The 12,951-nt window shown below is 42.7% G+C and overlaps 1 protein-coding gene across 1 annotated transcript in view; it reads left to right on the plus strand.

The window, feature by feature from the left end:
- The window catches only part of LOC311043529 (neural-cadherin), a gene marked incomplete at both ends in the record, with an annotated part of 322,985 nt that extends 310,852 nt beyond the window's left edge, over positions 1-12,133 (plus strand). Inside the window, 2 exons of the mRNA XM_084054821.1 lie at positions 9,119-9,273; positions 11,489-12,133. Of these exons, the coding sequence (XP_083910947.1) occupies positions 9,119-9,273; positions 11,489-12,133 (800 nt within the window). The remainder of the gene's footprint in view (positions 1-9,118; positions 9,274-11,488) is intronic.
- Between the last annotated feature and the right edge of the window lie 818 nt (positions 12,134-12,951).

Below are 12,951 nucleotides of genomic sequence, written 5' to 3' on the forward strand. Positions count from 1 at the left end.
TGAAAAATGGCTGCCATCTTGAATTTTTACATGGGTAACAGGTTTCATCAAAAGAGCAATACCTAAAGAGTGTGTGTGCCAATTTTGGTGCATATCTATGACATTTTGTTGTGAAATTACTGCGAATTACTGTATATTCAATGGTGGCCATCTTGAAAAATGGTCACCATCTTAAAATCTTTGGTTTTTATCAAAAGAGCAATACCCAAGGAGTATGTTTGCCAATTTTGGCGCTTGTATCTATGGGATTTTGTTGGGAAATGTAATATTACTGTATATTCAATGGCGGCCATCTTGAAAAATGGACGCCATCTTGAATTTTCAGGTGGCTAACGGGTTTTATCAAAACAGTACTACCCAAGGAGTATGTGTACCAATTTTGGCGCTTTTATCCGGAAGTGAACGATTATTCCCGTTATCTGCCTAGCTATTTAGACTTTGCCTTCAGCAAGTGAGTCTGAGGAGCCACCACAGTTGAGGAATTTCGGCAAAAACAGCAGTCGACAAAACCCCAAAACCTCATTATATAATAATAAACTTTATTTTTAGAGCACTTATCAAAACAGTTACTGAGTGTTTTGCATAAAACTGAAGAAAATTTGAATCAATCAACAGAACAAAAGCAAGACATGTGCAAAAAGTGCAGTGTTAAATAAAAACATTTGAATATTTGAAAAACACCCAGAATAAACAATAATATTTCAGCATCTAAATTATGGAAAGGCCCTTGGACAAGCAAGCAATAACAAGATATTAACAAAGGAAACCCCACAAATCTAAATGATGAAGAACAATTAGTTCTTCTTTTAGTGGTGGGAACAGAAAAGGTATCAATAAACTTTGGCATAAGCAGGCTGCTCATGACCCTGCAAACTCACATTTCGCTAAGTCTACAGTCAAATTTCCTTCTGCTGATTGTTCAAACAAAGCATGAATATGACTTAGATCATTGGTTCTCAAACTTTCTTCAGTACTCCCTTTCCCTGATTTCTAAAGCAAAGTATCCCCTTTACCCGACTACATTTAAACAATAGCATGATGCTATGAATGAATATATTAATAACCCACCTTTTGAAGAACATTACAAATAAGAAATAACGTGAGAGTTGCAATTAGTGCCTCCTGAACTGATTTATTTTAAACTGTGGCCATATCATTTCAGTAAGTCCAGTTTTGATATTGAAAGTAAAACACCATAATGGCAAATAAGTATTATTTTCTATTCAAACAGTTGTCCTAGTCAGGTTTTTTATTTTATTTATTTATTTATTACATTTTACAGATCAGTAATTTAATATTTCATATTTTGCCATTAAATATAACAGTTAAAATAAACTCTCTCACATACCCCCAGTAGTACCTCCATGTCAGCCTAGAGGGGTACACATACCCCCATTTGATAAACACTGACTTGGTGTGTGATAATCCAGGTATTACTATTGTCACCACATCGTCTAAATATACACCATCAAGTCCATTAACGACCATATTCATGAGTCATTGAAATGTAGCTGGTGCATTATATGTGAGCCAAAACCCATTACTGTATAGTAGAACAGGCCTGATGGTGTTTCAAAAGCAGATAATGAGCTCTTGGGGTTAATGGGACCTGCCAGTAACTCTTTAATAGATCAAATTTACCACATACGTTGCTGCACCAATTTGGTCAATACTGTCCTCAACATGAGGCAATGGATAGGAATCAGGGCTTGTTACGGCATTTACTGTATATTGTGGTGGCAAACATGGAGAAGCCCAACTAGAGGAAGAGGGTACAGCAACGTGGTTTTCAAGCATGTAGACTACTAGTCTTGGATGACAACTCGAACAACGAGATTAACTAGTCAGAAACTCGATAGAATCTTTGACGACTTGCATCACCCACGTCACTGCCATTTTCAATCAGATTTGTTTTTGAAGGCGTGTCCACAAATAAGGAGGGATAGCCTTTTTATCAGTTAGCCAACTCATTATGCTTTTCAACAGTCAAGTGAGCCAATAAAACAGGTGCTTCAGGCGACCGATGTGTGAGAGAGAGGGGGCAGGGCTGCAAAAAAGTTGTCACTATTTACAGTAACTACTTTGGCGTAGTGGCGCGGTGCAGGCACGGTTTCTAATAGCTTTCCCCCTATGTCATGTATGTATAATCAGTCTCCTGCAATTAGACACAAGTTACCCACCACATCAAACATGTAAAAACTTTGTTCACCAACTCAGTACGAATACAAACAATGCACTTGATAGCCTATGGGGTACAGGCTTCATCTGCTTTGTCTGAACTCTCAATCAGTGTCAGCATTGCCTGTTGGCTTAACTGCCTTAATTAGGTCTAACTGGTACTGTTGCAACTTTCATTTTTCCACTTTCAAAGACTGCCTTACCCGTTAATTTTCTATGCTCAATTTATCCCTCTCATTTGCAACAGTAATAGCTTGTTTTGCTGTTAAAGGTACTGTAGGAGAAACCACAGACTCACCAACACTGTCACTTGGACTCTGCAATGTAGCCAGCAAAACACCATTTTCCATTAAAGCAGCCCTCAGACTGAACCTCTAATTTCCTCTAATTTAACCGGTTTTCACTAACATCAATGTCATAATGCTCAATGAGCTTCAAAGGTTGCTCTTTTGTACTTGTACAACTATTAAAAAGTTCCTCAGATGGTGGCTGAACAAAGCTAGCAACAGTAGCCATAACAGGACAGTATTGATCCCTGAGGTGCAATACAAATTAGAGCCTTCCTGCTAACTGCCTACCCAGAAGTTTATTAATCTCAACCTTAGTCTTCATGCTGTTACTTACTGTATTTATGCACTAAAACCACTAAAGCAAGGAAGGCAATTGCACAAACAGTGACCCCCTCGAGCCCAGGGATGTGCCTCCAAGACAACTGCTCTAACCGTTTTCATTGCAATACTACCAAGACTTATGAACAAATCCCAAAGGAGAAACGTTCGTTAATCCTACTTGGGAAAACTCCAATTCTACATGCACACCAAGCAGCTTTTAAGCTTTGAACTCAGCCGTATAGAAAACCTATGAGACAAAGAGCATAATCTCCATTCTAGCACAACCTGGCTCAGAAAGTGAGCAAAAGATGGAGATGGATGAACATAATAGTCCACGTAAATAATGCTAAATGTTTTATTAACCACTTGAACTCTAGTCTACTGTATATACTTCGTTGACCGGAGTCCCCCAAAGGTTTATATTAGGCCCCCTTTTTCCCCTCTATACCAAATCAATCTGCCGAAAATGTGCTGATTTACAGTCTTGCTCAAATTACATGTTGTGTGTCCCCGCCAGACACAAGCGAGGGCTTTGCGGGGGCTTCAGCATGCTGGGAAAATGTATTTCATTTAAATTAGGTACCTCCCTTTTCTGCCACTTGGTTGTTCCTTGAGTAGCGTAGTGTGCTCCTTTCGTGCTTAAGTAAATTAAATAAGCAATACAATAGTGTGTTATCAATAGAGTGTTTCCTGTCAGTATGCAATGTCTGTGTGACTGGTGAGGTGTGTGTGTGTGTGTGTGTGTGTGTGTGTGTGTGTGTGTGTGTGTGTGTGTGTGTGTGTGTGTGTGTGTGTGTGTGTGTGTGTGTGTGTGTGTGTGTGTGTGTGTGTGTGTGTGTGTGTGTGTGTGTGTGTGTGTGTGTGCTGCAGATCTGTGTTGCATCTTTGACAAAGTCTCAGTACCACCCATCAACTTCCTGGAACAAAGGGAAAAAACAAAACCCAACAATGAAGGACAAGATAAGGTCAACCCTGAGCCGAGGCTGTCACGAGAAGAATGAGGTAGTAAACAGAGGTGTGAAAGTGAACTGGGGAAAAGTAGGAAAGGCATTAAGACGAGTCAAGGAGCAAGGGAAAACAACAAAAATTCTATGCGAAGCGATGGTCAAGCAGACCTCAAGTCCTCAGAGGCAGTGTAAACAAATAAACACACAGCTTTCCCTCACTTTCTCTCTCTCCTCTCTCCTCTCACACACACACACACACACACACACACACACACACACACACACACACACACACACACACACACACACGTGTAAAGAGAGACAAACAGATCCAATTTCCACTATTTCTCACCATGTGTGCCCTCTGGAGAGGCTCTTTGAACAGTATAGATTCTAGCCCTGACCTCTAGCCTCTTCGCTCCCCTCTCCACATACTGTAGCTCCACAGAACCAGCCGCCTCTTTTTGGTAGTTCAATACACACAACAACACACATCCTACCAGAGAGTGAGTGTACACATACTTAGCACATGTACGTTATAACACATATACTGTGCGCTCCAGTGCACACCCAGTAGAACGACAGCTATCATATTATATATAATCTAATTTTAACAACTACCTATAGATGCCATAAGTCAGTGAGTTGGAAAATTGGAAAGTTTTATTTCCATATAATGCAGGAAAGATTCCTCACTGTTTCTTGTCCTGACATTTTCTTTTGGGCTTAAAAAAAGAAAATGTTTTTCTTTTGTCCTGAAAATTCTCCCTTTCAAGTAAATGGGCAAGCTCTCGTGAAAGTATATATCCTATTTATAAAGCTTTAGGCACAACAAAACAACTGTTTTTTTTGGTTGCAGTTTTTTTTTCATTTTAGTTAAGTTTATGCACTTAGCTTGATTAAATGTAATTCATTTGGTTTGGAGTGTAGGGTTTGGTTTATGGGCTGGTTAGTTTAATTTCTAAATTCAGCATGTTTGAGTCTACCCAGTCCTCATTTGATTTGTACAATTATGTACATTAAAGATGTGGAACTGTATCTATGAATTTACCTGTGAAAACAGGCTTAAGCACGTCCACTTATAGATTCTATGTTCTCCTTGATAGTAAATCATGGTAACCTGATAAATATCCATCCCTGGAGGCTGGATCTAAACATTGTCTGTCATGTGTGCTATCACAAATAAAGGTGTGTAAGGAGCATTTTGTCGCCATTGGAAACCGTGTATGTCCAAAACCGTTCCTTTTTCATTATTGTTTTAAAACATTTTAAAATAGTGAAAATCCTTTCATGGTATAATTTTGGTCTAAACATTGGAGAGCAGATCTACATGATACTAGGATGTTTGTACGATTTTTAACCACACTGAGCTTGTCCAACCAAGCATACCGATATTGAGGCCCAGTACCAGTACCATCATTAGGACTGACCGGGTGACCTTGGGGTCTCCACTGAGCAGTTCAACTTATGAACCGATCACCAGGCTTTAACCCATTCAATCCGGGAACGCATCTGTGTCACTTTAGATTTCTTTGGCTATTCAAAAATAGCAGATATACAAGCTCATTGCGCAGCACCGAGTGCCGTGCTGTGAGCTTGTAGATCTGCTATTATGGAAAAAGAAAATGTGTGCAAATCTTTGAATATATGTATATATTTTTTGAAGCGAAGATTTTTTGCTCAAATCTTTGCTTCTGGGGGGGGGGTCCCTGGAACAAAATATTTTCAGATGGAGGTCCGCGGCCAAGTATATAATTTTGGGGCCCTTGACATGAAAAGGTTTGAGATCCACTGATATTATAGCAACATACGTTTTTCAGAAAACTGTTTAGACATTTTGTAGAATCCCCAGAAGCAAAGATTTGAGTTAAAAATGTTCGCTTTCAGAAAGATTTGCACACATTTTCACATTTTTTCAAAAAAATGCCAAAGAAGGCTACTTTGTTTCAACTATGATAGTGTCTATAACAGTTGTTCTCGAACTTTTTCATGTTAAGGACTCCCAAACTGATATATTTGGCCGCGGACCCCCATCTGAAAATAATTTGTGCCAGGAACCCACAGATGAGAAGATTTGTGATCTATTCTTATCCTTATCCTTATTATCCTTGTCTACAGTGGTTCTATTCATGGTGCTCAGAACCGCAGACTTTCCCACAATGGAGACAAGTCCCCAGGACTTTTCTTTTATCCTTTTAGCCTGAAAATGTTACTGTACCTCCGTGCTGTTTACATCTCTTGACTAATAAAGTATTCAATCAATCAATCCCACTTGCCACTGCTGTATGAATAGGACTGATCCCCAGACACAGAAACCCTCGCCATGCCTGCCAGGCTTTCTACTTATTTCTCCCGCTGGCTCAGAAAGCGTAGTCCATCTTTGTAGTTTTGTTCAATACATTTAAAACCCAGTTGTCCTCTCTCTTGAAAATCAAAATAGCAAATCTCCCTTTAAACTGTTCCACCTAATAAATGTGATGAGAGACGTGAATTCTGTGGAGAAGGACAAATTGACAGTAAATGAATATTGATTTCTCTTTTCATACTCTGCAGCTGGTTTATGGCTGATTGAACTACAGCTTACAGAGTTCTTGCAGGATGATCTGCTTAAATGGGGGGTCATCAATACGCAGGGAGATTCAATGTCGTCTGTTGCTATGGTTGTTAAAATTGATGGATGGGCTGCTGCGGTTTGCTTCCCACATATCAGAGACTTGCAGAATGAAAGGGAAATGTAATGGTGGAGAAAAAAGAGAGAAACGGTTGAAAGAGAGGGCATTGAAAAGGGTTGTTTTCTGCCATTATGAATGCATTGCAGACTCAGAGTAAGTATTTATTGTTTGTCTTCGAACACCTACTTGCTGAATTGAATTGAGGAATGATTGAGGTATTGTTGCGAATCACCTAAAAATGCACAACCACAAGCACACAAATAGCCTTGAACTTGTTAACAAAAGATAACTTTTACAGTTTAAGTACTGTTTAACTTTAAGTGTTACTGTTGTCAAACTGAGAATAGATTAAATGAGTAGTTCACCCAGAAATTACTTATTTTCTATCAATTACACACCCCATAAAGCCTTGAACTCATGGAGATGTTTTTGTTTTTTTCGTATTCCTAAGCCAATAATTTGATGACTGGCAGAGGAGATTGACCTTTGAGTCAAAGAGACTGAAAGAGTCTCCTATGAGTCTCCTATTGACCGATGACCCGGTCATCAAATTATTGTCTCAGGAATGTGACAAAAGCTAAAAAGTCTCTGGGCTTCATGGGGTGTGTAATTGATAGAAAATACGATTTTTTTGGGTGAACTACTCCTTTAAAGCCTGTGGAAAAGCCACAGAAAATACCTGACATTGAATAAATGATTGGAATTGATTTTAGAAAACAAAAAATGACAAATGAGAGATATGACATAAACCTGTTCAGTCCAGTGCCAATAATTCCAATTAAATCTCTACATGAACCCTATTCTGGACATGGTCTTATAGGCGAACATTGGAAAGCAGATCTACAAACTCATAATGCTTTGTAGATCGTCTACTTTCTCCATTTGACCTACAGCAAAGTATATAGGGTTTGAGTGGTTAAGAACTCTTTCCAGTTCTGCCAAAAATCTAACAAGCAAAATATTTCTTTTAAATGGTTTGACTTGAAAAGCGTTGATTGGAGAGGGGAAAAGGGCAAAATGAAGGAAAACGAAGGGAGTAAGATGTAAAGCAGATATTGGAAAGTTAATAGCAGGATAGCTGGGAGAGAAACAAACCCAAAAAGAGACTGAACCCCTATAGATGCTAACTAATGCATGAGGTGCTGGCACTGAGTGCATATACTGTAGTGTGATGGGAAGGGCAAAGCACAGGGGATTTGTTAGACGCTACACAAAAGGTCACAGTAAAGTGAGAGTGCAAACTACAGTACAGTAGCTGCAGATTGGCTCACAATGTAGAAGTGTGTGTGTGTGTGTGTGTGTGTGTGTGTGTGTGTGTGTGTGTGTGTGTGTGTGTGTGTGTGTGTGTGTGTGTGTGTGTGTGTGTGTGTGTGTGTGTGTGTGTGTGTGCGTGCGTGCGTGCGTGCGTGCGTGCGTGCGTGCGTGCGAGCGCGCGCGCGTGTGCGCTCGTGCATGCGTGTGTACAGTGCGTGTGTGTGCACGCGTGTGTCTCTAGAGTTTGCTGGGGGGTAACTCTACTGTACATTAATTGCCTAGAATTCCCTCTCCTGTTCCGTTAACAGTATCTCCTATTTCCGCCACTCGTCTTTCTCCTCCACTTGCAATAGATATCAATTGCCTTGCCTCTTGCGAACTATCACATATTGATATAAATTAAGTAATTAGTGGCTTAATTCTATTCAAGCAGCTCAAATCCCCCATTTAGTGATGGCAGTGTAGCTTCTTCTTCATGATTAAAGATGGGGCTGTCAACCTCCTCATTATGCACATTTCCCAGTTAGCTAGCTAGCATGACTGTGCCATTTAGAAATCCTGAAACGTCTGGCTTCATTAAAAATGCACCGCAAACGTGTGCAAACTAAAGGCATGCTAATTGCTGTGTACTTGCCAATACGTGTTCAGGTGTAGACTGAGAGAGTTAGGATAATGCCGTGTTGTGAGGCCCAGGACACCTGCAGAGATGCTTGTTGGTTCTACAGCATGGGAATGCGACAAACACTGACCTCAGCCTCAACTTTAACCTACGTCGGAAGCCAGCAGCTGGCCAAGTTTTGTCCAAGTCCATAAGGTTAATTAGATGGTGATTGGTCAGCAGGTACTTTAGTTTGCAATTTTGCTGATGCATCATTATACGATACTATAGCCTGATTTATACTTCATTGTACGGCGGTGTCAGTCGCTGAAAAGGAGCCAATCTACAAGTTCACTGTAGATTTGCTGTCTACGTTATTCTGGGCGAGTGGCACCGGTATAGGATGGAATATAAATGCAGCTGTAATTATCAGTAATTCCCTCTCTGTCCATGCGTCTCCTTCTCTCTGTCCTCTCTGTCCTTCTCTCTGTCATTCTGTCTCGCACTCCCCTTCTCCATCACCCAATATCTCTATCTCTCTCTCTCTCTGTCTGTCTATCTCTGCCAGCTGTCTGTCTGTCTGTCTGTCTGTCTGTCTGTCTGTCTGTCTGTCTGTCTGTCTGTCTGTCTGTCTGTCTCTCTAACTATGTCTCTCTCTCTAACTTAGGTGTATATGGCCGTCTCTCTCTCTCTCTCTAATAATTTTGTGTGTGTGTGTGTGTGTGTGTGTGTGTGTGTGTGTGTGTGTGTGTGTGTGTGTGTGTGTGTGTGTGTGTGTGTGTGTGTGTGTGTGTGTGTGTGTGTGTGTGTGTGTGCGTGCGCGCGCGCGTGTCTCCCTCTCTCTCTATGTCTAAGTAGTACTGCTGTTGGGTATTTTCCTGTACACTCGCTGGCGAAGCTACAAGGGTCTGAAGGAGGGTGTGTACCATGTGTCTGCCCACCATGACGGCTGGGAGGACATCAGAGAGAATGTTCTCAACTACGACGAGGAGGGAGGAGGAGAGGAGGACCAGGTACACACACACACACACACACACACACACACACACACACACACACACACACACACACACACACACACACACACACACACACACACAGAGACACAGAGACACACACACAAAGGTACTCACATGCACATGCCCAAAATCTGAAAACAATAGCCTGTATAAAAAAGAAGTCAAACATTCAATTCATACAGGACTTTTACTAAGTGTTCTTATCCAATTCGCATGCCATTTTGTGTCAAACTGTGTTTGTGTGTCTGTACACACTCTCTCTCACACACACACACACACACACACACACACACACACACACACACACACACACACACACACACACACACACACACACACACACACACACACACACACACACACACACACACACACACACACAGTCATTATCCCTCCCAAGTCATGCTGTAATATACCAGTAATATATGCAGTAGCATGAGATTCTCAAGTGCTTCCTGATCGTCTTTTTCAATCAGCATGTAATATGTTTTTTTTTTCCAGGGCAGCCTAAGAGCTCATTTATGTAATTTTCCACTTTTCCATAATGTTTTGTTTTCTTTATTGTCTCCGCCAGTGTGGACGACCAAAGGCTGTAGACTTTGTACAAAATGCCACATATCAGACATAGCACAAAATGCGACATATCAGCTTCCGATTGTCGTGAAACTTTGCACACACATTCCAAGGCCAAGAAAGAACCTGCATCCGATTTTTCTAATTGGCCTCATGGTGACGCTATAACAGCCCACTTCACGTTTTGGCCTTTAACTCTTGAAGGACAACTTTGTTTTTTTACAACCAAGGTTTATGTTTTAGCTTGTAATTAAAGTAAAACATTTTCATTTACTGCTTTCTATAGTTTTAGCAATTTTCATGATCTTTTTTACAGTGGTCGGGGGCATTCGGGCAGGTGCCTAAATATGTCTATATAGGCTAAATATGTCTTTTTTTTTTACACAATAAAAAAGGTCCCGTGGTCTTTGATGGCCAGATGTGAGTTATTAGGGGCTAGAAGAGCTACTGTAAATAATAATAAAGAAATCGCCAGGTCATTGTGTAAAAAAATACATATTTAGCCAACTGCCCGAATGCCCCCGCCCACTGTAAAAAAAAGATCGCGAAAATTGCTAGAGAAGTAAATGAAAAAAAATGAACACTCATCTTTTATTTACTTTAATTACAAGCTTAAACATAAATCTTGGTTTTGAAAAACAAAGTTGTCCTTTAAACTGTAGGTCGTACTATAAAAAAATGTTTTTTTCCCCATGCCCCGGCCATTTGTGCCAGACTAGAATGTCGGACTAGAAAATTTGGTTTTCTTCAAAACACAAATCGGTACACATTATCTCTGGGGTGATCAAGATGTATCAGTCAGATTTCTTCAGATTAAATTCCAATTGGCCATGACTGCCTTTCGCTTTTCTAGTTTTTATCATTAAGTTTGTCTCTGCTGATGTGGCTGTGGTTAGAGCTTCAGTCTCAGCAGAATTAGATTTGTGCTGTTGAAGCGATTGGCTTGGTTATATGAGGGAGTTAAAGACAACAAAAAATGATGCTCTCAAATCCTGCTGTGCCATTGAGAACGATTTCTCCCAAAAGAAAATAGCACTCCAAATTGCATAACATGCATGCACTACACCACCGACACACACCGACACACACCAACACACCGACGCACACGCACACGCACACGCACACACACACACACACACACACACACACACACACACACACACACACACACACACACACACACACACACACACACACACACACACACACTGATTTGGACTAGTTCACTTAGACAGTAAAAGGAGACGGGGTGGAAAATTAAACGGGAGGAACGTTGCAACCAAGTTTAATGGTGAAAGCTGATCTGCTCCCACTATTACTCTATCACTTTACCTTTCTCTCTCCCTTTCTCTTGCTTCCTTTGTGCCTTGCAACCCCCATCCTAGAAATTGTATGTCTCCTTTTAGAGATTGTGTCCCTCCTTCTAGAGATTGTGCTATATAGGGATTGTGCTATCAGTTAATTGTGTGTGTGTGTGTGTGTGTGTGTGTGTGTGTGTGTGTGTGTGTGTGTGTGTGTGTGTGTGTGTGTGTGTGTGTGTGTGTACGTGTACGTGTACGTGTACGAGTGTGTGTGTGTGTGTGTGTGTGTGTGTGTGTGTGTGTGTGTGTGTGTGTGCGTGTGCGTGTGCGTGCAGAACGCCTACGATATGGCAGAGCTGCAGAAGTCTCTCCAGCCCAGTCCGGCCCAGTCGGTCCAGTACTGCCGTTCCCGGGCCCTTCATCATGCTCCCCCTCCTCCTCTTCCTCCCCACCATCACCACCACCACCACCACCACCTCCTCCACCAAGCCCACCCCGCCCAGCACCAAGCCCAGCCGCAGGATCCCCTCAGCCGAACGACCAGCTCCACCACCTCCCTACCTCCTTCCATCTCCTCTTCCACCACTGCCTCCTCCTCCGCCGCCACCAGCCTTCGCAGGGACGTGCCCCCTGCCCGGCTCCCGGCCCAGGGTCAGTCGCGGCCGGCGCAGCTGGCCCGCCGTTCCCTGTCCTTCTCCAGTCAGGACCTGGCCCGCTACCTATGCGAGATCATCCGCGACGCCGACCAGCATCCCGACACGGGGCCCTTTGACTCTCTGCAGGTCTTCTCCACAGAGGGAGGGGGCTCGCCCGCCGGCTCCCTCAGCTCCTTCAGCTCGGCGGGGCTGGAGGGGGGAAGTGGCAGCGAAGGGGGAGGAGGCGGAGGGGAGGGCAGGAGAGAGGAGACACTCGGGGACTGGGGCCCGCGCTTTGAGAAGCTGCGGGCACTGTATGAGAGAGCCGAGGCCAGCCATCTCTGAGCCTTTGAAATACACACACTCTCACGTACGCGCGCACGCGTGCACACACACACACACACACACACACACACACACACACACACACACACACACACACACACACACACACACACACACACACACACACACACACACACACACCGAATCATTTGATCACTTGCACAGAGAAAGAGAGAGAGAGACTGAAAGAGAGAGAAGCCTGTTATGTAGACAAACCTGCCCAATGAAATGTAGGAACTTAACAGTGAGAGTGGCGGGGGAGCTTTGGGAGATAAACTAGGACATCTTAAAGGAAGAAAGTTGAAGAGAAAACAAGAGAGAGAGAGACAGAGAGAGAGACAGAGAGAGACGGACGGAAGGACATCAAGCTCTCCATTGCTGCCTGGGGTGGAGCCTCACCCCAAGCCACTTGGCTCAGCGTTCAACATGGCTGAGCTGTATTTACAAGCTGATGTGTCCCGTCAATTAATATCACACGGCCTAACAGGCAGATGAAGGTAGCCCTTAACTTCAGCTGCCGTCTCCCACGGGAAGAAACCTGCCGTGTTGTGGCTACCTCGAGCATCAGTGACAATATTATCATGGGAACGGACATCAAACCTGTCATTCAAGGAAGAGCGCGGTTTGCAGAGACTCCCTGCCTGGGACACTCTAAATCATGGAGATAACAAGCTTCACTGTCAACAAATCAGTCACTGGACAGGACTAACCCCTACACACACACACACACACACACACACACACACACACACACACACACACACACACACACACACACACACACACACACACACACACACACACACACACACACACAC

This window comes from Gymnoscopelus microlampas (assembly GCF_963454915.1).
Source record: "Gymnoscopelus microlampas genome assembly, chromosome: 1".
NCBI lineage: Eukaryota > Metazoa > Chordata > Actinopteri > Myctophiformes > Myctophidae > Gymnoscopelus > Gymnoscopelus microlampas.